Source organism: Drosophila obscura, unplaced genomic scaffold (assembly GCF_018151105.1).
Source record: "Drosophila obscura isolate BZ-5 IFL unplaced genomic scaffold, ASM1815110v1 contig_73, whole genome shotgun sequence".
Taxonomy (NCBI): Eukaryota; Metazoa; Arthropoda; class Insecta; order Diptera; family Drosophilidae; genus Drosophila; species Drosophila obscura.
This window is the reverse complement of record NW_024542865.1, coordinates 4201553-4225569: the sequence shown is the minus strand read 5'-3', so window position 1 is coordinate 4225569 and position 24017 is coordinate 4201553. Positions and strand designations below refer to the sequence as shown.

At 45.2% G+C, this 24017-nt stretch overlaps 6 protein-coding genes across 6 annotated transcripts in view; 4 read left to right on the top strand and 2 right to left on the bottom strand.

The window, feature by feature from the left end:
- Positions 1–13505, bottom strand: part of LOC111065411 (mannosyl-oligosaccharide alpha-1,2-mannosidase IA) — a 67455-nt gene extending 53950 nt beyond the window's left edge. Inside the window, exons 1-2 of the mRNA XM_022353591.2 lie at positions 13321–13505; positions 11371–12306 (exon numbers count right to left, since the gene is read on the bottom strand). Of these exons, the coding sequence (XP_022209283.2) occupies positions 11371–11997 (627 nt within the window). The 5' untranslated portion in view covers positions 11998–12306; positions 13321–13505. The remainder of the gene's footprint in view (positions 1–11370; positions 12307–13320) is intronic.
- Positions 13506–13570: 65 nt separating this feature from the next.
- On the top strand, positions 13571–15674 carry LOC111065412 (activating signal cointegrator 1). The gene is made up of 5 exons (XM_022353592.2): positions 13571–13759; positions 13828–15003; positions 15078–15199; positions 15268–15462; positions 15534–15674. Exons 1-5 carry the CDS (start codon positions 13692–13694, stop codon positions 15602–15604), a joined length of 1632 nt encoding a protein of 543 aa, XP_022209284.2. The 5' UTR covers positions 13571–13691; the 3' UTR covers positions 15605–15674.
- A 554-nt stretch (positions 15675–16228) lies between these two features.
- On the top strand, positions 16229–17225 carry LOC111065347. Its single transcript, XM_022353468.2, has 2 exons — positions 16229–16376; positions 16437–17225. Exons 1-2 carry the CDS (start codon positions 16327–16329, stop codon positions 16885–16887), a joined length of 501 nt encoding a protein of 166 aa, XP_022209160.2. The 5' UTR covers positions 16229–16326; the 3' UTR covers positions 16888–17225.
- A 141-nt stretch (positions 17226–17366) lies between these two features.
- LOC111065289 (migration and invasion enhancer 1) lies at positions 17367–17887 on the top strand. Its single transcript, XM_022353392.2, has 2 exons — positions 17367–17456; positions 17540–17887. The coding sequence occupies exons 1-2, from the start codon at positions 17431–17433 to the stop codon at positions 17808–17810; spliced, it is 297 nt and encodes a 98-aa protein (XP_022209084.2). The 5' UTR covers positions 17367–17430; the 3' UTR covers positions 17811–17887.
- On the bottom strand, positions 17808–20163 carry LOC111065288 (cactin). Its single transcript, XM_022353391.2, has one exon. The coding sequence runs from the start codon at positions 20109–20111 to the stop codon at positions 17889–17891; it is 2223 nt and encodes a 740-aa protein (XP_022209083.2). The 5' UTR covers positions 20112–20163; the 3' UTR covers positions 17808–17888.
- A 349-nt stretch (positions 20164–20512) lies between these two features.
- LOC111065287 (molybdenum cofactor sulfurase) lies at positions 20513–23396 on the top strand. Its single transcript, XM_022353390.2, has 3 exons — positions 20513–20827; positions 20922–21072; positions 21150–23396. The coding sequence occupies exons 1-3, from the start codon at positions 20755–20757 to the stop codon at positions 23284–23286; spliced, it is 2361 nt and encodes a 786-aa protein (XP_022209082.2). The 5' UTR covers positions 20513–20754; the 3' UTR covers positions 23287–23396.
- The last annotated feature ends 621 nt before the right edge of the window (positions 23397–24017 follow it).

Genomic DNA, 24017 nt, shown 5'->3' with positions numbered 1-24017 from the left:
ACAAAATATTAACAAATAAATACAAAAACCAAAAACGTATTTCAGAAAATTGGATACCTAGCGTACAGCATCTGGGCATTTGATGCCACAGCCCAAGTGGAACACGGGGCATGAGTAGCTCCCTCTTGGCGGTTAATCATTTCGAGTAGAAAATCATAAAGCGTAGAGTTTTTCTTTGACTTGTAGTAGATGAGTATGATGGCTAGTTTGCCCTCGCAACCGAACGACTTGCGAGCTTCTTCCCAACGATGAATGTAAATGTTGTCTTGACATCAAATCAGACGTGTCAAAGTGGAGTAAGTGGAGTGGGACGAATGTAAGGGTAAGGAGGGGTCGTGCCTTTGAGATGCTAGAAGATAGAGCAGAAAGGTACACCATACACACACACACACACACTAGCATTGGGGCAGGTCAACAGGCAGACACGAGCGACACGAACAAGACGCAGCAAAGAAAGAAAGTTAGTTTGCCTCCGTTTTTCTTTTTTTGGTAGTAGGAGGGAAATTCTTGAAATTCCTCACTTCATCCTCTGCTGCAGCTTGTTTGTCGGTTGCACAGACCTACCCACCTACTCCAACACCTGCCACACCTCACACGTCTCTCGTGCCAGTGCCAGTGCCAGTGCCACTGCCTCTGCCTGCACGCCGCATCAAGTGCAGCACAGCATCAGATTGTCCGGGCCTGGGCCTCGTCCTTTGGCTTAGAGTCAGCTCCTTCTCCTTCTGTATCACCGCTTAAGTGCACTCGAGTTGCCTGTAAACAAACACATGACTCGCTGGATGGATATATACTCGTTCGGCTAGATACGGATACGGATACGGATAGTTGGCAGTGAAGTGGGTGGGCAGGCAGGCAGGCAGGCAGCACAGAATATGATACGCTTTTGTCTAGCCCCTCTCAAATACTTTGGAAGATGCACATTGCAGGGGGGGGACTTTGGGGAGCTATGGAGCAGTCACTTTTCTTTCTAGCCTGGGAAAACAAATCATCTTTCTGCGTTTCTTCTTTTAAACAGTGGAAATTCTACAGGACGGATAGCAGTTGTTTTGTCCCTTTGGGGGTGTACAAATGTTTCAAATTTCAATTATTTCGATTCTTTAGTTTTCCCAGTCAACAAAACTGCAGTACTTCCCCACTTTTGGAGGGGGTGCGGCAAAAACGTTTGTTTTCTCATTCGAATTTTTTTTTGCAATTCCCAGAGGATATTTACTTTGTATTATACTCTTTTAATTTAATAGATCTTTAGATATTGAATGATTTATATTTCTGTGTGACAGCCTAAGGCAAAATATCAGTATGACAATTTCAGTATTTCTAGAATATTGTGCAGGATGACATGTGTAGGATGTCTCCTAAAAAAAGTATTATAATAAAAATTCAGAAACTTTAAAATTTTTATTTCATAATTTTGACTTTTAAGATTTTGGTCTCGGTGAATCTATCCATGGAAATTTCATTAAAAATATAATTAAATGCTAACATGGGGCTGCGTGATCCGACACTATCAATAAAATATATCTTCTATATATAATTCATATGATTCTCTTGAAATCACAGATATGTCCCACCAACGAGAGATCCCACTGTACTCTACACACTCGCTTCTTTGGCTCTGTTTCCAACTCTCTCTCTCTCTTAAGCTCTTTCTGCATTGTAAATTGCCCCTCCGGTTCTCTCCGTTTCTTCATATTTCATCTATCTCCCTGTTCGTCTCCTCATATTATGCGCCTCCTTTCAAAGCCTCCTCCATTGCGTGTGATGGTTATTATGCTGTATGCTGCTGCTCAAGTGAAAAATGACGCATTATGCGTTACTTTCAAATGTGTGAATGCCGCTTCCTACCACAGTCTGTGTCTCCATGTGTGTGTATGTGTATAGTCAAATGTAACCCCTTGTGGCCATACATCTCTCTATAAAGAGGGAGAAAGACCAGAGCGAGAGGGAGAAGAGTTTTGTCTATGACTGAGATTTTTATGAGAATTTTCAACGTTCCTAATACCCTGTACTTGTAGTTACAAAAAGGATATATATTTAATTATTTAATTATCTAGAGAATATTAAATCTACCAAGAGCTTTCAGCTTTCAAAGTTTTTGGTATTTTGGTCGAATTTTTTAAGGTTTAGAATATTGCTTGTATTGTCCAAAATTTCAAACAAATTTAATAGACACAGTGCTACAGTTATAGGTTATAGGTTATATATTCTGGTGGCTTTTTTCCCCCATCCTGTGTTGTATTTCTTATTACTCTCTTTTTAAACGTTTACCACAAATTCCGTATGATCTAATAAATATTGCAACTTTAAAACGGAAAATTCTATGCTATTATAATATATAATAATATAATAATACTGCATTATTATTTGCTTGGTCCATACAAAGGTTTATAATCTAACAAAAATGATCTCATTTATTACAGACGTAAAATATAAAAATTTCTCATTAGAACAAATATTCTGAGCAGCGTGAATCCTTTAAGTTGAAAATACCCTTTCTATATAGTATTTTTACTGGTTTTTATTTTTTATTTTTTATATTTCATATACAGGGAGCTTGGGGTCCCCACACTCAGCTCAGCCTTTCACTCTCCCATTCACTGTGTTATATCCCCCCCCCCCCATTTGCATTACCATGCCCACTCTTTTAACCCATATACTGGTATATATATATATTTTTTTTTATCCGTTTGTTTTATTTACTGCTGCTGCAACATTTCGCGTGTGAAGAATTTCTCTCTGTTGCCTGCTGTGCGGAATATTACATATATTTTTTTTAGATTTAGTTTTTGGCTTTCATTTATGCACATAAATACAAGTACGGCGAGTGCGTACATATACTCGTCGTATATTTTGTTGTGCCCCATGCTGAGAGAGTGTCCGTCCGTCCCTCTGTCCCCCTGTCCCCAGCTCCCTTGATCCCAAACTGTGCGTTGTTTTCGGTGTATTCTGGTGGCGTTTTTTTTCCCCCCCATCCTGTGTTGTATTCCTTATTATTACTCACGGGGATTCCACGCTCGCTAGCAGCATTCAAAAGTTGCTTTGAGTGTCAACGAATTTAAAAGTGGAATTTTGCTTGATTAAAATTTGTTTGCAAAAATATGAATTAAAAAAGTTTTCGTAGAGATGTTTGTCCATAATTCCTGTGGATTTATAGCCAGTGGGGGGAAATGATTTTTGTTCAAGAAAGAAACGTTTATTTCTTTACAGAGGAATCTCTGTAATAATTCCTTAATTAAGGAAACATTTTGGCATTATTTTTTATGATATAGTATTCCCGATCTTTGCCATCTTTATGATCACTTTTGAAGAAGCCGTATCCTTCTTTTGGATTTTTAAAGAGTTTCAGTAATCTGAAACTTCTAATTCTTCTAAAGACTGTACAATGTGCCTTTAAGGTTTGCTAAAGTAAGCTACGGAATATTTAAAAAAAAAAAGGAAACACTTAAAATAATTTTGAAAACATTTACACAACATTTGAAGCCATCAGTCCTGACGTTTAGAGTGGCGGCACACGTGCCGCATGCATCACTGCAATACTTATTAAATTTAATCCTATAATTTGTGTGTGTTATTCCTTTCATTCCATTCACCCTAATATCAAAAAATGTAAGCTGTTTCGCAATTGTAGTATAAATTTTGCATGCATTTTCCTAGCTAAAGTACGAAATACATATGTACATACATATCTACATATCGTACAAATATTTACACCAAAACTAGCAATTTCTACAAAAGTCAAACAACGAATTTGTTACAACAAATATTTACTAGAAAATTTTATTTGTTTTTGTTTTCAAAACAAAATATGCACCAGCATAAAATACCTATTCAATAATTCATATATTTTCTCATTTCCTGCCCAACAAGACAGATTCCCCTGGGGAATTTTTGTGCAAAATATTTTAGCAATTTGTTTGCAGCTTCTGTTTCTTCAGTGTCATACGAGTATTCTGCATTCATTATGTGACATGTAAGAAATATTTACTAAATACCAAATGTGTATTGCAGCATCCTCTATTTTTTGTAATAATTAATTTTTTCTGATATTGAAAACATAAAGTTAATATCACTCTAAATATTATCCAGAAAATGGCAAGAAATTTCCTACAAGGTGCTGCAGAATTATTATACATTTTCATGGCATAAACTGACAGCAATTAAAATTTTCTTTGTATTTTGAGACTTAGCAAATATTTCTTGCATTCATTTTATTTTTCGTTCGAAATTTCCCTGAATGACATATCCGTTGAATGCATTTTCCCATAAGTATTCATTAAATATTTGCATTTTCAAGTGGTAATTTCCAGAAAATATTCATGGAATTCCATGAAAATTATCGCAAACACTCAACTCTTTCATTTCATTGTTACCTACAGAAATTTCCCACATTTTCACCATTTTGCTCTCATTAATTCGAACAACAGCTCACTCATTTTGGGCTCGGGTCCTGGGAAATGGCAGTTATTGTGGTGCATGCATTGAATGGAATTTTACTTTTTAAATATTGCAAATTTTTTTTGGCTGCAGTATTTTTTTTGTTTTATTATTTCCCTCAATTTTTCACTTAATATTTTGTGGGAAAAAAAACACTATGTTTTCCATTTAAATTATCTTATTAAATCAATTACATTGTGGGCATAATATTTTTTTAACATTTTTTCAGAAATTTCATTCCGTAAAACGCCTTTTTTGTGTGGTAGGTATATATTTTTGTTGTTGCATTTTAATGCATTTTTTACCCAACCAAATGTTACACTGAATCTGTACCGATTTTCCTGTCATCATTTTCCGCATTTCATTTCATTCAAATGTAAACAAGCAAAAAAAACAAACACGTAAAAAAAATATTAAAAGGAAAAGCAAGATGGTGTCATCGGCACATTGCACTTCCGTTTCCGCTTGGCAGCGTCGCCAACGGCCACCGCCACCGCCACTGCCGCCTGGCGGTTTGGCGGTTTTGACCCTCTGCACATCACCACCCATGCACCCACGCACCCAAAATTAATGGCAAACGCAAACAATAAGTTGCCTGCCACATCTTCCACTAGCAACTGCAACAACTGCAACAACTGCAACAACATGCAACTTTTGTTCTTTATTAAGTAAAAGAGTAGCCAAATGGATGCTGGCTGCAGGCCACAGCCAGAGCCGCAGTCACCGTGCCACCGTGCCACTGTGCCTGCTGCAGGTATAGCCTTGAACACGCACGTACCACACAGCAAACAACCGTTACTTGCTGCCGATTTCCCGATACCCCGATGCCGACACTCGACTCGTAATAGTATACGCGTACCGTACCTCTTGTGTATGTTACGGAAACGAGACGCGCGCGCGCTTGCAAATGGAGTTGACGCTTCCAGTGCAGGAGACACAGTGAACGCGCCAGAGCCAAGCATCAGCAGAAGAACCAGCCACCAGCACCAGCGACAGTGGCAAGCAGCAGTACCAGTACCAGTACCAGTCCCATTGGCAGCCAGACAGTTAGCCCTTCTCCTGGTTTTACCTCCCCCCCCGACCAACTCGCACCCCCATCCACCGACGAAGGATAACCAGGAGGCTATTCACAGCACACGAACACGAAACATAGCGGCCGATGTCGGGTCGGGTGTTCGGAAGCGTTCGGCTCTCAAGTCGAGAAGCGGCGAATCGAAGCGAATCGAGTCCTCCCACCCCCCCTCCCCCCCCTACGACTACCAGTCGTAGCGGAGGAGCCATCGACGAAGGCGAACCACACGCCAAGGAAAGGAAAGAGGTACGGTACACAGGGTAAAATATAAAGCTCGAACTTTTGATACTCTATAAGGCTTATGGAAGATGTTCTCCGAGTGAGAGGATATTTTCGTTGCGATCGACAAATTTACATACATTTTGGAATTCGATATCTATTATTCTTTTGTATTAATATCTATTATTATTTTGTATTATTATCTATTATTATTTTGTATTATTATCTATTATTATTTTGTATTATTATCTATTATTATTTTGTATTATTATCTATTATTGTTTTGTATTATTATTATTTAATTATTATTATTTGTACAAAGTGAAGTACTTTTCGAATATACCCGAGCCGCATTCCCTATCTAATATGCTGCCAAAAAAAAAACAAAACACCGCCGCAAAACATTCAACAATCTTTTTTTGGCGCCAAAAAATCGCTTAAGCGTAGAAAAGCTCCCTAAGCAGAGCTTTTCCCAAAAGCCAAAGCTCGCGGCGGAACGAAATGGTAAGCGGAACAACACTCTCTCGTCCTCTCTCTCTCTCGCTCTATCGTATTTACCTCTATCCTGCTGTTTGTTGGCTGGAGGTTCGGGCCATGCCACACACACACACACAACTACCGGCATGGGCTTGGGGCCCGCTGCAATATGCATGGGGATCAAAGCTTTTGGCCCAAAGGTCAGCGTTAAATGAAGCGTTTTTTTCTTTTTTGGTATGGCGCAAACACGCATCGAATGTATTAGAAAACCGCTGCCATTCCATTTACATTTAAATGTCGAAATCCCCAAATATTTGCAAAGAATTATTTGTATTTTATTAGATATGTACCAGGGAGTGCATCTGTTTTTAGAGGTAGTTTACATACCCACATATAAATGAATTTGTAGATACATATTTAAATTTATTCCTAGAGGTAAACATTTGTAGAGAATTATACTCGTAACTTTAATTAATCGAAAATGTAAACGTTAATTCTTTTTCTCTTTCAACAGCCAAATGTTGAAGATCATAAAGAGTTATCAACGTGAACATTCTTTGTTATCCAAATTTTTGTAGAAAAAAAGTTTGCTATTATTTTTGCATAAATTTAATATATACATAAAAATCAAAATAAGTCAGAGTCTAATAAGAGTAACAAAATGAAATAGAACAATCACTTTTGACTGTTGCAACAACTTGTTTTGGGTTCTTTTTTTTTGCTTAGTAATTTTAACATTTTGTCGCATTGTCACTTGTGTAACCATTCGTGCCCCATAATTCACTGGCTAAGTGACTAAACCATATATAGTAGTGGGAACTCCTCTGAGCCATAATCAGGTTTTGTTTTCACAGTTGAGCTACCATTTAAGTGGTTCGCAATTATTACAACACAACGTGCTATTAACGACTGGGCTAAACGGAGAAGGTAATGAGTGGCTTGTTGTGATAATACTATTTCACGTTGCAGGGAAAGTTATTGTCAATTGTCTTTACTGAGTACAATGACATGTAAAAAGTAACTAAAATTTAAAGCAAATTGAAACATTAAATATTTACACATAATAATTCAATGAAATATTTTATTTCATTTATTTTCGAGCCTGCGAACAGTAAACAACTAAATTTTAGTAAACTTATCTAAGCTAAGTTTTGCAAAAAAAACAAAACAAAATTCTGCAAAACGTAACTCAAATTTGGCGAAGAAAAAATAGTAATTGAACAAAAATTTGCAAACCTTTTTGGTAAAAAAAAAAGACAGGAAAAAAAGTTAATTTTTCGAAACATTTTTAATGCTAATCTTAGCTCGGAGTTTGTTTGTGCGCGGTAAGTGCCCCAATAAAACTGTATGATCATTTTTATACCAATAAAGGAACTCCTGTCTTTTCCTTCAGCAAACATGGTCGGTGTCGGGCGGAGAAGAAAGAGCCTGGGGATCGATGTGGGGATAGTGCCTAATGCAATCTCCCTCATGTTGGCGTACAACGGAACCTTGTTTTTCCATGCCGAAAACATCTTTCCCAGACTTCAGTTCCATCAATTCAGATAAAGCGCCTTCTCGCGCTTTGTTAATACGGGCAGAGTGGGAGATGGCCTCCACTTCAAGTTGTCTTCAAACGTTTTACAAACGGAAGAGCCCTGCGAAATCTTCTGCGCTACCTGGTATGATCCCTCTATCGAAGTTTGTTGGCCAGATCTCCCCGATATCTTCGGAGACTTCCCACCCCCACGAATCCATGGAATCCAGCACGAAGATATTCGATGGAGTTCTAGCCAAATTCTTTAGATACGTCCATCGAAACATAGGCACTATCAGAGCTACACCTTGTATCTGCAACAGACCCGAGAGACCATACTCGATTCTGTGCACAGATCGTTGTTTTTTTTTTCGCAGGAATAAATTAAATATTTTTACCAAAAAGAATACATGCACTCGCATTTAAATTTAATTGCTATATTGTTTTTAATTGCATGGTTTTTTGGTCGTGGGGTAATTTTTATGTTTAACCAAAGAGAAAACACAACACAAACTATTTGTTGCGCCCAAATAATTGCGATAATAATTAGGTGGGGGCCACGGCACTGGGCAAACATGCAAACCCATGAAACACCTTGCGCTCCATGCCAATCTCTCTCTCTCTCTATTTGTCTCTCTCTCTCTATTTGTCTCTCTATCTCTGTGAGTCACTATCATCATCGGGGGAACAATGACACTGACTGTGATGTGGCAAGCCTCAGAAAACAACACAAAAAAAACATTAGTACACAAAAAAAGTGCCCTGGCTATTGTCGCCTGTCGGCCCCTTCTGAATTGTTTGGATGGGTGGGTGGGTTATTGACACATTTCCTTCTATTTGCGATCCATTCATTCTCCATCTGACTTTTTCTCTATTTCCCTCTCGTTTTGTTTCTCTGTTTCTATGCGAATATGTCCCTGTCTCTCTTTCTTTCTGTTCCTTTTTATGCGTGCAATGTTATGTGTCCTCTCTCTTTCGCTCCATAGGTCTTTTTTCTCCCCTTCCCTTCTGGCGCTCTTTTTGTTTGTATGCATAGCACACGATATTTGGTGAAAGCCAAGCCCCTGAGTGTAGGGGGCGGGGGCCAACATGGGATTCAGTGGGTGGAAGTGTGGGGGCAGCCTCAGCCACTCTGTTGGCATTAGCTGGGCCAACAGAAAGTCCGGTGGCACAGTGGAAACATCGAAAGCATCGAACAAAAATACCATCAAAATGAAAGAAATTCTCCGATCCTTTTATCACAGCGTGAGCGTTCCACTGTCTATGTAAATATTTGTAGGCAATGACTAAATTAACAACGCCCCCGAAAAAAAAAACGGGAAGGGGGGAACATTGTTCTAAAGCCCCACCCGACAACAAAAGTGTGCCTCAAAACAGCAGCAGCAGTGGCAGGCAGCAACAGCAACAGCAACTGGTGGCATGAATAGAAATGTTGGAATATTTTTAAATTTCATTTGGTTTTTTTTTTTGGTCAGAGTTTTTTATGGTTGGCATGACGGGCACATATCCCCCACCCTCCCACTCGTATAATGGGTGGCGCGGTGGTAGCAATAATTACTCCGTTATTTGCAGAGTCATGTGCACATTTTATGCTCAACTAGCTCTGAAAATGATTTTAAATAAGAAATGAGTACACGTTATTAAAATAATATATAATACATATGTACATATGTACATATATGGTAGGTAGGATTTATCTAGAAATCTTTTCCGATGATGGATTTTTAATGTGTGTGTTTAAATGGTTCGTTGAGTGGCCCCCGCCCTTCGTCGCGCACTCTTTCAACCGTGAGCAAGATATAGCGATAAAGAGATGCGCTATAATAATACTATAGCTTGTGTCTGGTATGACGATGGCAAGTAATATGTAGTACCGGGACAGCAGTTTTTTTGGCTCTCAAAAGCCACGTTATGACAAAAGATTTTATTTTTTTTAATTTTCCAAAAACAAAATGTTTTTGGGTTCCGGGAAGAGGTTTTTAAGGTTCTTCTAGTTATAAAACTGTTCTACAATAGGTACACAACTGTTATAAATATGTAAAAATGTTAAATAAACTTTAAAAGCTGTTATATTTACGTACGTACATATTGTATGTATGTACATATGTATACATCTTTAATCTCTTATCGTATGGAATGGTGTTGGTTCTCAATATCACTTTGAGCAGAGTTTGGCGGAAAATAAAAATCAGAAATCTTCGCAAGTCCCCATAGAGGGTCCCCATACGGATAAAAGTGAAGCAAATTAATTAAATCAGCGAAGTGATTCAATATTCAATGGTGATTCAACTTCCTCCCTACACTTAATATAATCTGCCACCATTGCCCAAACGCCGCCAAACACTTTAAATGCGAAACTTGAGAATACATTTTGGTTCTGAATGTCTGGCAGATACGATCGATAAGTGGAAAGGGGTCTGGGCTTTCAGGCTGTTCGTGTTGCGCGTTTTTCAATTTATTGTGTGATACTACCCCATCGGGTATTGATATCGGGGAAATAAGATTGCACTTGCACATAGCCCTCGATATACAATAACAATTGATTGTTCATTAATATTATTTTCATTCTGAGAAATAGCTGCCAATAGAACAATTCTATGACATTGTCACGCACGCCCCCATCTCTAGGTAAAAAGGCAGCGAAATCGAATCGCAGAGAATTACGGCAGCGGCAACGGCAAACGGGCAAGGGGCAAACGTCGACAACGATCATCTCGTTTCATTCTTCTCTGTTTCCATGCTCGTCGTCGCACACATCTCTACACACACCCCCCCTCCGTCACTCTGCTGACCCGTTGGCTGATTTTTAATGATAATTCCAAGACTTTGTTTTCTATTCGTTTCGTTTGCCTACGGGGGCCCCACAGCACAGCACAGCAGCGTCTTTTCGATTCAACGAATTCTGGGTCACTGGAATTTAAGCGAAAGCAAAAAACAAAAGCAAATAGAAAAAGGCAGCAACGCAGAACAGAAAACGAAACGAAGCGAATTGTAAATAAAAACAAAAATAAAACGTTTTTATTAAGACTTGCAAAAATTTGTAATGGAATTAATAAATTTGCTAATTGGTGACAGATTTCGTAGTGTGGGGGGCGGCGTGAACTAAAAAATAAAAAGGGAGGGAATTCAAAGTTGGAAAGTCTGAGGAGAAAGTTACAATTGAAGAATAAACTGCTGTGTGGATCGTGAAATTGCAAGAAACGCATAAACTAACGCATAAACTATGTTTTACTTCCCATCAGTCTCTTTCTCACTCACACACACACACGTTGACTTACTCAGCACCTTTATGAACAATCAGGAAGCGGAAAAGAACGAGAACGGGGTACGGTACTCTTGCTAGGGCAAGGGAGAGCATGCCGAAGGAAGGTACGAGCCACAATCGGGATGTCATGCAGTCAGTCGCGTCACGGAAGTAAGCAGCGGAGAAGCGAAAGAGCAAATGCGAGAGGAAACACAAATAGTGGAATGCTGATAATTGTTCACATACCAAAAAAAAAATATAAAAAAATCCAACAAAAATTAACAAGAAATTCCAAATTGGAGCAAGAGAGAAAGGGAGAGGGGTGAAGCCAGACAGAGATTTAGGGAATGAACAGAGGCGTAGTCCAAGGGGTGCGCCTTGTTATACAATATGTATGCTGGCGGCACTTACCTCTTTAATCTTCTGACGTCGTTCCTCCAGAGTGGCGTCCACAGTGTCCGGCGCCTGTTCATTTCCACCCCCTCCCATGGGCAATTGGATGATTTGCTGGGCGGGATTGTTGTGTGTGGCAACTGTGCCAGAGTCGCCCTGTGCTGGAGCCGCCAGCACAGGAACGGCCACATGGCGGGCATCCTCTGCCTCCGCCCGTTCCTGTTCCAGTTGCTCATCCAGCGCCGCAGCGGGGGCTGGGGCCTGAACATTGGCTGCATCAGCGTTTAATGCTCCCGCTTCACCCGCTGCTGCTGCTGCTGCTGCCTGCGCTGCCGGTGGCTCATCCAGGATGTCGCCCAATTCTGCTCGAATTTTTTGCTCTAGCCGCTGGCGATCGCCCATAAAGTGCGGATCCTCGTTGCGCGGGGCATGGGCGGCGAGAGGCGGGGCGGGTATGAATATCTCTGGACCGGCCTTCTGGAAGTGCTTGTAGACGCGGAGGACACGATCGCCACCAAAGTTATCCGGCAGCAGAAAAATGCCGCCAAAGCAGAGGAAGCACAGGGTGACCAAGACGAGGCCAATCAGACATTTCTCTCGCGAATGGAAGTTTGATTTCCGTCCAATTGGACCGATGCGATACATTTTAACAAATTAGTTTTTATTTTTTATGTTTGTGTTTTTGTTTTTGTCTTTATGATTATTTTATATTGCTTATGCGAGATTGTAAAGGTTGTTGTTGTTGCTTTTTGATTTTGTTTTAGGAGGCACACAGCTGTTCGGTTTTTGAGGTTTTGCCGGTTGAGGTTTACAGTTGTTCACACAGTGGCAAACGCGCGCACGCTCGCTCTCGCTTCCTGCCTCTCTTGTGACGTCAGTTATGCGGCTGCATTGTTATTGTTTATTGCTATTTTTGGTTGGTTTACAACACGCACACAAGTACAATTTAAAGAACTGGATGCACAAAATGAAACGGTAAATACAATTTTAATGCAAAAACAACAACGCTGTGACTGCGGCACCGCGTACCGTTCACGAAAAGGAATCAGCAGAAGAGCAGCAGACAGAGGCACACACACACATACAGATTTACAGGAACGTTTATGCGGAACCATTAATGCGTTGTTGGTCCGAAGGAATTTCTTCAGTTTTCTATTAAATATATATCAATTATTGGTAATTCCCATAAACGCTTGCATCCGTTATGCTATCGCTTTTGCGTGCCAGTATAGACAATTTTCTTTTCGCTGTATTTTATTGACGATTAAAACACGCACAGGCATAATGTGTTCCAAAAACAGGAACTTTGTCATAGATTTGATTAAGGGACTGACAATGAGATTTATTTGCTTTGCATCGCATTTCAGCTGGGAATTTCCTTCAACGCATTGATCACGACTATGCTCCACTGCATAAACTGCAAGTAACACACACACACACACACATACACAGTCACTCAAATACAGTAGGGAAGGAGTGAGAGAGCAAAGGAGAGCAAGCACAGTAATAGGCGCACACGCAATATTTGCAATACGTTTGCTAAAACAATTTGGACGTATTACGGAATATACCGTTAGCATGCCAGAAGTACCGTTCGTCCATGAACAATAAAAAAAAAGTGAACAAAAAATATTCTGTCGCTGCTGGTCGCTATACGGTAAGGTGCGAAGCGGTGTGTGGGGGGTCGGTCTCTTTCCTCTCTCTCACTATTTTACAGTTACAGCTGACAGAATGGTAAAGACCCAAGAGGGGGTGGTTGTTGGGTTGCTGCGGCACAGGAGGAAACTGAGGCGTCGCTTTGATTTTTTTTTTTGCTCTTTGGTTTTTTTCTGTTTTTTTTTTAGCTAACTGCCTCTTGCTCTCTCTGTCTGTCTCTGTCATTGCCTCTGCCACTGACTCTGCTGCTTCATCAAATTGACGCTGTTGTTGGTGCTTTTGTTGTTATTTGAGGACTCTCTCGCCTAATACCTGAACGTTGACTTTCTCTTTATTAACACAATTGGTAGACGAAGCCGTTTCGATGGCCGTTGCCGCGGCTGGCACACATAATATTATTTACAGCACGGATTTCACGCAAGCCACGGTTTAATTTAGTATAAGATCACAGCACAGTTCGGTTCGGGCAGAGCGAGCAGAGCAGCAGCAGCGCGTTTTGTTGTCGGCGGCGTTGCCGGATCAGCGCTTTGCTGCTCTCTTTGCTGCGGACTATTGTTCACGGCTTAGAGCACTGCCACATCCAGTGCTAACCCAACACTGCTGCCAACAGCTGTTCGATTTTGCTTGCGTTTTCAAAATTTGCTGTCATTTCACATTTTTTGGCAATCTGAAATCGTTGCAACATGGAAAATTGGGTACGGGACACGCTATCCAAATGCCTGGACTGCGTGGTCACCGACAAAATGATGGAGTGAGTGCACCGCCATGGCTGCCTTCCCATTTTCCTGCCACACTAAAGGGTTTCCTTTCTCTCCATAGGGCCATCTTGGAGATCAAGGATGACTACGATTTTGATAACTATTTTGGTAATCTGCTGTGCGAGGAGAACGAGGAGCATCGCCTCTTTCTGCTCAATTGCCGCCGCATGCTGCTGAGTGGCAAACAGGCGCGCAACAACGGCAAGGGCGGCACACCGACCAAACAAATGCCAAACAAATCCCCAATAATGCATAAAAAAGCGCCAGCCGGTGTTGCTACCAGTGGCGGTGGCGGTGGCGGTGGCGGAGCCAAGGGTAAGCAAACGAAATATGTGAATCTGTATGCGACCGATGGCCGGTTGCAGGGAGACACCATTATGCTGAAGGGACGCCGCCACTGCGATTGCCAGGCGGCGCAGCATAAGCTGATCAACAATTGCCTCGCCTGTGGCCGCATTGTGTGCGAGCAGGAGGGCAGTGGGCCGTGCCTCTTTTGCGGCTGTCCCGTTCACACGCCCGACGAGGAGCTGCAGCTGGCCAAGGATGCATCCAAGAGCAACCATCTGACCAAGACAGCGAACATCAGTGGCCAGAAGCCGAGCAAGCAGCAGTCGAAGAAGAACAAAGCCACGAGCAGTGGCAGCAGCAGCAGCAGCCATAAGCCTGGCGATGGTCTGGAGAAGGCCATCGCGCAGCGGGATCGCCTGCTGGAGTACGATCGGAACAGCGAGAAGCGTACGACAGTCATCGATGACGAGCTGGACTACTTTCAGGAGAACTCCGTCTGGCTGAGCGACATCGAGCGGGAGAAGTACGAGCGGCTCAAGAGCGAGATGCATGAACTGAAGCACGGCAGTCGGCTGACGCGTAAGATTAAGGTGGATTTCGCGGGACGTGAGGTGCCCGAGGAGCTGCCCGTCAGCAAGGAGTACGAGCAGCAGATAATTCAGGATTTGGCGGCCATCAGCAAGGCGGATGGTCTGCTGGCTGGCAAATCTACGTCCCTAACGGGCCACTCGGCCATGGCCTTGGCGCCCAATCTGGGCATGGCCAAGCCGCCCGTTTATCGGCCGAGCAAGGAGCTAAAGAACTGGCCGGCGGCTCCAGCAGCGAGCGATAATCTGGAGCGCATCTACAATCGTGTGCAGGACAAGGAGCTGCTCGAGATGCAGGATATGCGACAGTGCATGTCAATGCATCAGCCCTGGGCCTCGCTGCTGGTTGCGGGCATCAAAAAGTGAGTGGCGTTAGCCACTAAGCAAAATCCATTTTGAATCCATGAATCTCTCTCTCTCTCTCTCTTTGTGGCAGGCACGAGGGACGCGTGTGGTACAGCGAGCATCGCGGTCGTTTGTGGATCGCTGCGACGTCCAAAGAGCCACATCCCGAGGAGATAGCCCACATGGAGGAGTTCTATCGGCTCCACTACAAGGGTGAGCTCAGTTCTCAGCTCTCAGTTCGCACCCCCCACAGGATTCTCATCTGCTTCCCTCTCGCACAGATCCCAATATGAAGTTCCCCGAGCATTATCCCACCAGCAGCCTGCTGGGCTGCGTTCATGTGGAGAATTGTGTGCCGCAGGAGGAATATCGCGACACTTATCCGCGCGGCGAGTCCGATAGTCCCTATGTGTTTGTCTGCAGCAAGCCGGAACAGCTGCAAATCCTACTGCCCGTCCAGGGTGATCACAAGATATGTAAGTAAAAGCACACCAAAGCTATTTGAATGCGCTGCGGACTGAACTCTCTTCTATCTTCTGCTGCACAGATGAACTGCCGCTGAAGACGCACAATGCCGCCTGCAAGACGCTGCTGAGGGCCAGGGCCAACAAGGGTTAGAGCGGCCAAGGCAGGGACTTTACACATTCGTATTAATGCCTCAAATGCATTTGAAATGCTGATTAAATTTCTAAAAAAAAAAAGAAACCTAAAGGGAGATTTGTACCTCTGACACCCGACTAGAGAGGGAGAGAGAGATTGGAGGCTCTCCCTTGGCTCCATTTAATGCTAAGAATACATTTGTGTCCCACCCCCCCCCCACACAATAGATTCAACAAGTGCTAAGCGTGTAGGGAAGGCAATCTACAGGCAGAACACTCACACCAACCCAACCCGTAGCCGTACTTAACCCAGCCAGAGATGGCTGATAATGCTGTCGAATGGATTGGCATATTGAGGCATATTTCTTTCCGTTTTCCACTTGTCACACATGTGCCTGTATTTATTCTGTTAAGCTCTCTGAATTGCCCATTCGCAAATCGAAATTTTCATCCTCGAATTTCAGTATTCCACGCTTCGTGCTGCCTGGCCTGCCTGCCTTCTGGCTTACTCATAATATTACCCATTAATGTTGTTGCTGGCAACAGGAGGATCCCAACCCTGTAGAACCTGGACCCCCCAAACGTTTGCCCTATTCCCACAATTGACTGCGTCCAAAGTAGGCAGGTGCTATGGAACACATAGAGATTGTCGTACATTCTCCCATTTGAAATTCAGCTCACATCTAACTGTCGCTCGTCTCAAACTATTTTCCGAATATATTCAGCAATTGTACAAGTCTGATGATGGCTGATCCCGAAGGTGACAATTCGGTTCCATTCGACATGTCGCTGTAAGCACTCTAATCATCTGTGTGATCCATTCATTTTTTCGTAACCCCGCACCCAAACAGTTTTGACGACTTGGTTGAAGCAATGAACACAATGATTAAAATTGTCAACCAACCTGTCTCCTATGAGATACTTTTGGCGTTAACGGCCAAAATTGTCGAGCGTCCCCTGACTGTACAGGAGCGTCTAGCCGTTGAGACCGCACTCGTTGTGGCAGTGCAGATGGGTTCACTGGAACTAATTGACAAAACTCCTTCCACTGTACAAGAACTACATAGCATAGCCCCTGGTCGCTGCACGGTGAAGAATGTAAGGAAGGTAAAGAAAGGCAAGTCCTCCGCCTCCAAGAAAAGTATTTATCGCAAACATGGTGCTGTCAAACCAAAGATAAAGCCAATGTCCAAGCGCAACAAAAAGGACACCGACAGCGACACCTACACCGACACCGACAGCGACAGCGATTTAGACACTGAAGAGGATCAGGAGGAGGAGGAGGAGGAGGACAAGAAGTAAAAGTAAAGACTGGGCAAGATCTCGATATAAAACTTCTTGTAGTCAAAAATATTTCATTCTTTCTTTCAACTTTCACACATGGTCCCAAAATTTAATAATTTAATGATAATTTGTTAAAACAAGCATAAACAGTTAGATTTAAAACCACATTGGAGAGGTCTGGCAGCACCTTAGAGAGATAACCAGGAAAAAGCTATATTTTCAGTTGCTGCTTGTTAGCTATAATACTTAGCATACATAACGAACATTTCCAACAGCCTTTCTAGCCTATAAATGACTGAAACCGATAATAAAAAAAAGCTAAAACTTAGCCAGAATCTATATACACCAAAGGAGAATACAACTGCCATTTTGCATAAGAATTTTATGAGAAATTTTCCATTAAAAAAAAAGCTAGTTAGGCTTAGCCTTAAATAAGCTAAAATGGCATCACTGCTCCCAAGACATGTTCCGCAAGAAAATACAATTTAAAATCTCGAACAGTCTGGCAACTCATTACGCGCTCTTTGGCCAATTGTTGATTGAAATTTTGCATTTTATGCAATGGTCAAAGTGGATGTTGAATACTGGTAGGTATATGTGGCGGCGCCATGGACAAGAGCCGGCCCAGCCATCCCATGAGCTGCTGCTGACACTCTGGAATCCCTTGCAGCGGTGTCTGCAACTTCAAGCTGCAGTGCCATCTGCTGCGCCAATTCCTAATGGAGGCAGCCGTACCCGGAGGAGAACTGGAAGTCCACTGTCATCAGGGGAGGCGCGGCGCCTTTGAGGTGACCATCGACCAGCAGCTGGTGCACTCCAAGCTGGCCACCCTCGCCTTTCCCGACCACCAGAGTGTGCTCAAACAGGTACAGCGGGCGGAGAGCGGCCAGCCCCTAGAAACGGTCCAAGCGGCACCCATCAAAGATTGCATTTTAATGTGATTTGCATACATGAGGAGTGTGTGGTAGATTTATTCTTAAATTAAACACAAAAAGAAAGAAAGCAATATATAGCATGGATTAGCGACGGTAGCGATAGCGCTTGAAGTGGAACCACAGCTGAAAGATGTTGTTGTGGAATTGGCAGCGGAATCCCCGCTTGTAGCTAAACTCCCACTCCCGATTGACAATCTTGAAGGCGATATCCTCGTAGGGGGGACCCGTGTGAAAGCGCAGCACGGCAAAGTCTCCATTGTCCGCACAGGGTGTGAGGAAGTATTGCGGCGTCTGTGACTTGTCCATCAGATCCGGATAGAAGATGTTGAATTTGTAGCCCTGAACGATCTTTGGCGGCGGATTGTCCATGTCGTAGTGCGTCTGATTGTATTTGTTCCACTCGAAGCCCGTGTGCACGCGATTGAAGTAGCGCGGCTTGCGCGGCCGATACTTGTCCGTGGCCAGCTGGGGCACTGCATCCAGTGTGGTCTCCACACTGAATTCGGCCTCATCGCCCTGCATCCCTTGGCGCGCCTCGTTCCGCATGCGCTGCTCCTGCGCGGACAGCTGCTGCTTGCCTGAGGATGCGGCATCCACACGCTCTGGACAGACGATTAGCATACGCTGTCGATGGATGCGGCTCTCGTCGTCGCTCTCCTCGTACATGGCGCCATCGTCATTGTCGTCGCGATCGCCGGCCTGTATCCGACGCCCGGTAAAGTCATCCTCCCTGATGTACTCCGGACTGTAGCTGCCGGCCTGGTAGAGGCGAGCGGCATTGAGCAGCTCCCGCAAGGGTCCATCCTCTTCGTCATCGGTCTCGGTCTCATCTTCTGCCTGGGAGGGTGAACGCTGCTCCTCGGCAGACGTTTCCTCCTGCGCTGGTGCGGCGGCAGCTTCCTTCATCGGCTCATCGGTTGCCTGCTCGGACTCTGGCTCCTCCTTCAGTGCCGAGGCATGATCCTCGCCGCCACCAGCCGCTGCTGTCGCCTCGTCATCGTTCTCCCGCTTGAGCAGCAGCAGCTTCTCGCGCAGCAGGGCCTGATGGCGATCCCGGAGACGAGCGCGAGCCATGTGCGCCTTCAGCTGTGAGAGAAGGCTCTCCCAATAGCTGATATCGACGCCGTCTGCGCGGCTATTGATCTTGGCCTCGATGCGATCACGCATCTCCTCCAGCTGCTTGGCGTTCTTGCCGCGAAATATGTCCGCCACATCCTTGACGACACTCTGATGGATGCCATCGCGTCGCTGATTGAGCGTGCTGGCATCCGCGTGCAGTTTCTGCTGCTTCTGCAGTTCGTCCTGGACAATGGTGACCATATCGTTCCAGAAATCGATATGCTTGCCCTGCTCCAGCTCCTCGTACACCTTGATGTCCACCAGCAGATCCTCCAGCTCCTCCATGGGCAGGCCGTGCAGCAGCATATAGGGCTCGTGCATTTGCATCTCCAGCGACTCCTCCAGCGGTGCATTGCCCGCAGCCACATATTGGGCTAGCAGATCGATGGGTTTGGCCCGTCCATCACGTATGCGTATCTCGCTGCGCAGTCGCGCCTGCTCCAGATGGAACTGGTCCTCTTGGCGCTGCCATTCGCGGAATTGGACCGCCTCCTTGGCCCGCTGCTGCTGCATGGCATCGTCCTCGCGCACCTGCCGCTCCAGCTCGCGCTCCTGGCGTCGTTTTTTGACCTTTTCCAGCTCGCGTCGGTTCTCCATTTGCTTCTGCAGCGACAGCACCTCCACCGTTTTGCTGGATAGATTCGAGAGACCCTCCACCTGCAGTTTCTTGCCCCAGTGGAAGGTCGAGGTTAGGTTGGAGTCGCCGAACGGGTTGTCATCGTTGGAGTATGTCTGATATTCGTTGTCCCAGCCCATGCGCTCGCGTCGACGATGCTCCTTGGCCTGCTTCTCCTGCAGGCGGCGTGCGCGCTTCTCCTCGGGTGTCTCCTGGGCCTTCAGCTCCTCCTTGCGTGCCTGGCGCTCTTCCTGGTCGCGCAGCCGGCGCGCCTCGAGCGTCTGCAGCAGCTTCACGGAGCTCATGGCCAATGGCGATTTTGATTTTGTTGGTGGTGTTGCGGAGCGACGCTTTTTGCTGCTTCTCTCCCTGTGGCCATCCTTCTCCCGACGCCACTCACGCTCCCTCTCCTTGTCCCTTTCTCTGTCACGCGTTGTGTCTCGGTCGCGTTCGCGTTCACGCTCCCGATCTTTATCCTTCTCACGATGCCTGTCCCGGCTGCTCTTGTGCTCGGCACTCCTGCTCCTTCTATCCCGACTGTGTCGCCGGGATTTCGTCTCTTCTCTGGGCATATTTTCTAAAATTTGCGAAATAAAAACAACATGTATATGTATATGTGTTGTATATTACAATGTTATCGGCTAATAGTGTTGCACAGTGCTCACGTATTTCCGACTGGCGCTGGAGATTCCATTAGCTGGCTATCGATGTGGTCGACTAAAATCAAACTAAAGGATTGGAAATTCGAATTTTAATAATTATTTGAAAAAATTATTTCATTGAAATGATAGACTAGGTAGATAAATGCAAACACACAAAGTAATGAAGAGAATTAAATGCAACGCATTAGCTAACACTGCTTGAAACCATCGATCTATCGCATAATACGAAAACCGTGAATATTATCGATAGTGCAAACATTTATGTTGTCATCGTTGGTTTGTTAATACTCTTTATATTTTAAATTGATAGTAAAATAATTGTTAAATATGTAGAAAAACGGAACAGCAATAATAAACAACGAAAAAACATAGGTTTTTTATCAGTACAGACTATGCCAACGACTGGAAAATGAAGCAAAACTAAATCTCACAATGACTTGATGCCATAGCTAATGTACGCACATCGAAGGGCATCTTCGAATTCAATTTGCGGCAATTTTGTGCAAGCAAATAAATATTGGTGTTATTTGTTGTGCCACCAACAGTCCACGACATGTCGTCATATCAAGCGGAATACAGCGCCGACGAGCAGGCGGCCATCGATAAAGAATTTACTAGACTTGCAAGTGAGTGACGCGGGCGGGGACGGCAGGTGCCATGGTGAAATTAACCTTCTATCAGAAGATAACAATCTAATAATTGTTGTTGTTGTTTGTTTAGACAACAAGAGCATTTACCTGGATCATGCGGGCACCACCTTGTACGCGGAGAGTCAAGTGGCAGCCGCTGCAGAGCAGCTGCAACGCGATGTCATCTGCAATCCGCACACGTGCCGCCTAACCGGCGACTATGTGGATCAGGTGCGCTACAAGTGAGTGGGAGGATGGGGGTGGAGTCAGAGAGTGGAACGATTTAATTTCTATTATTATTATTCTATTTTGTTCACAGAGTTCTGGAGTTCTTCAACACGAATGAGCAGGAATATCATGTGATATTTACGGCCAATGCAACGGCTGCCCTGTCGCTGGTGGCGGAGAATTTCGACTTTGGGCGTAATGGAAACTTCCACTATTGCCAGGAGAATCATACCTCAGTGCTGGGCATGCGCGAGCGGGTCCAGGCCAGAGCCATCTACATGCTCAAGGAGGAGCAGATCAGTGGCAGGGGCATGGCATCAGTGCCATCAGTTAATGGCGGCTCCACGCCGGCTGCTGCTGCCTCTGCTACTAACCTGGACAACTCCCTGGTGACCTTTTCGGCCCAGTGCAACTTCAGTGGCTACAAGATGCCCCTCGAGGCCATTGCTGGCATACAGAAGCAAGGTCTGCCCCATGGTCCGGGCAGAAGGATTTCGGGTGCAGCAACAGAGGCAGAGTCCAGCCACAACAACAACTACTATGTGTGCCTTGATGCCGCCTCCTTTGTGGCGACCAATCCCTTGGATCTGCAACGTTATCAGCCCGACTATGTGTGCTTTAGCTTCTACAAGATCTTTGGCTATCCGACCGGAGTGGGTGCCCTGCTGGTGAGCCGTCGCGGCGCTGAGGCCTTTGGCAAGCGTCGCTTCTTTGGTGGCGGCACCATCAACTATGCCTATCCCCATGCCATGGACCATCAGCTGCGCGAGCTCTTCCATCAGCGCTATGAGGACGGAACACTGCCGTTCCTCTCGATTGTGGGACTGCTCGAGGGCTTTCGGTCACTGGAACGCCTGGTGCCGGGTAACACCATGGCGCGTATATCGCGACATGTCCATGGCCTGGCCCAGTACCTAGAGCAGCAGCTGCGCCAGCTCGAGCATCCCAATGGCCAGCCACTGATCGAGCTGTATAACAGAGTGGGCTATGAGGAGCGTTCACGCCAGGGCGGCATTGTGGCCTTCAATGTGCGCACGGATGCAAGCGCCTTTGTTGGCTTTGGCGAGATTGCCTGCGTGGCGGCCCTGCAGGGCATACTCCTGCGCACCGGCTGCTTCTGCAACATTGGCGCCTGTCAGCGTTATCTGCAGTTGGACGATGCCATGATGGATGCCATTTACAAGCGTGCCGGTCGCATTTGTGGCGACTACTTTGATTTGATCGATGGCCAACCCACCGGCGCCGTACGCGTCTCCTTTGGCTACATGACCCGACGCCAGGATGTGGATGAGCTGCTGAAAATGCTGCGCCTGAGCTATCTGGCAACCAGACCACAGCAGCGACTGCAACTGATCGAAGAGCAGGCGAGCGAACTGCCCAAGGCACTGAAGGAGCGGGCCCAGCGGCTGCGACCGCAGCTCCTGCAGCTGGCCATATATCCGGTCAAGTCGTGTGCAGCCTTCAAGATCGTGGGTGGCGGCGCCAGCTGGCCACTGACGGCACAGGGACTGCAGTACGACAGGGAGTGGATGATTGTGGACATGAACGGCATGGCCGTCACCCAGAAGCGCTGCACCGAACTCTGCCTGATCAAACCCCACATACGGGCTGACCAATTGCAGCTGCACTTTGGCGACTCGCCCGCTGCTGTCTCGCTGCCGCTTTCGCTGGCGGATCAGGCGGAGAACTCGTCGCGTTGCCGCAGCAAAGTGTGCCGCCAGCCCGTGGAGGGTCTGGACTGCGGCGATGAGGTGGCCCAGTGGCTGAGCGAGCATCTCGGACTGGAGGGGCTGCGTTTGCTGCGCCAATCGTCGCTGCGCAGCTCGTCCAACGGTGAGCAGCAACAGAAACAGCTCAGTCTGGTCAATCAGGCGCAATTCCTGCTGGTCAATAGATCCTCTGTGCGTTCGCTGCAGTTCGAAGAGTCGCTGGACGAGACGGTGGATCGTTTTCGGGCCAATATCATCATCGACACGGGCGCCGCCTTTGAGGAGCTGTCCTACAAACAGCTGACCATCGGCCAGGTGCAGTTCCAGGTGGAGGGGCCCTGCCAGCGTTGCGACATGATCTGCATTAACCAGCGCACGGGCGAACGATCGCCGGAGACTCTCACAACCATTTCCCGCCTGCAGAGCGGTAAGATGCGTTTCGGCATCTACATTTCAAGGATCTCCGCGGCGAACAACAAGCAGCAACTCACCTGCGGCGATGTCGTTGTTGTCACCTGAACACAGACACACACACACACACACAGCCCTGCCCCTCCCCTCCCCCACCGTATGCTATACCTTCCGCAAGTTCAAAGTGGTGGGAGGCAGGTCCAATGCGTTTCATGGCTTTCACAGGTGCAGGCCAACCCAAGCTATCCTTGTACATAATAGCTGCACCGTACCGTCCTTATGCGATTGAGATCGTTTGTTATCTTTAAGTGGTCGAGGGATATTCACATCAAGGCTCTTACAGATCTGACTTGTGGATCATTTACACTATTATGTATTAAAATACATATGTACTTTTATATGTATATGGAAATAAAAACTTCTATATAATTTTATTCCCATATTATTTTCCCGCATTAAAAAGCAAATCAATTCGTCCCGATACCAAAAGATTGACAGAAAGTAATCATGCAGCAGTCTGGTAACACAAATCATAAGACTACACTGACTGAGTTCCGAATATAAAAGTAGCGCCCCGGCCCTTGCCGCGGCTTAACGTTCCCGCTCGGTTTTACAATCAAATTTGAAATATGCCGCGCGGCTTATCGTTTTGGCTACCAGTGCTGCATAACAAACATATATCGAATTATCGAGCTCAGCTGTCCGCTGACTTTTAATTGATCGACGCAAAAATGTACGCCTCTTTACAAAACTTTGTGCAAGAATCTACTTCATATGTATTTGTTTTCATATTTTTTATATAATAGTTGGCGACAAAAATGACACCAATATTTTCGTAT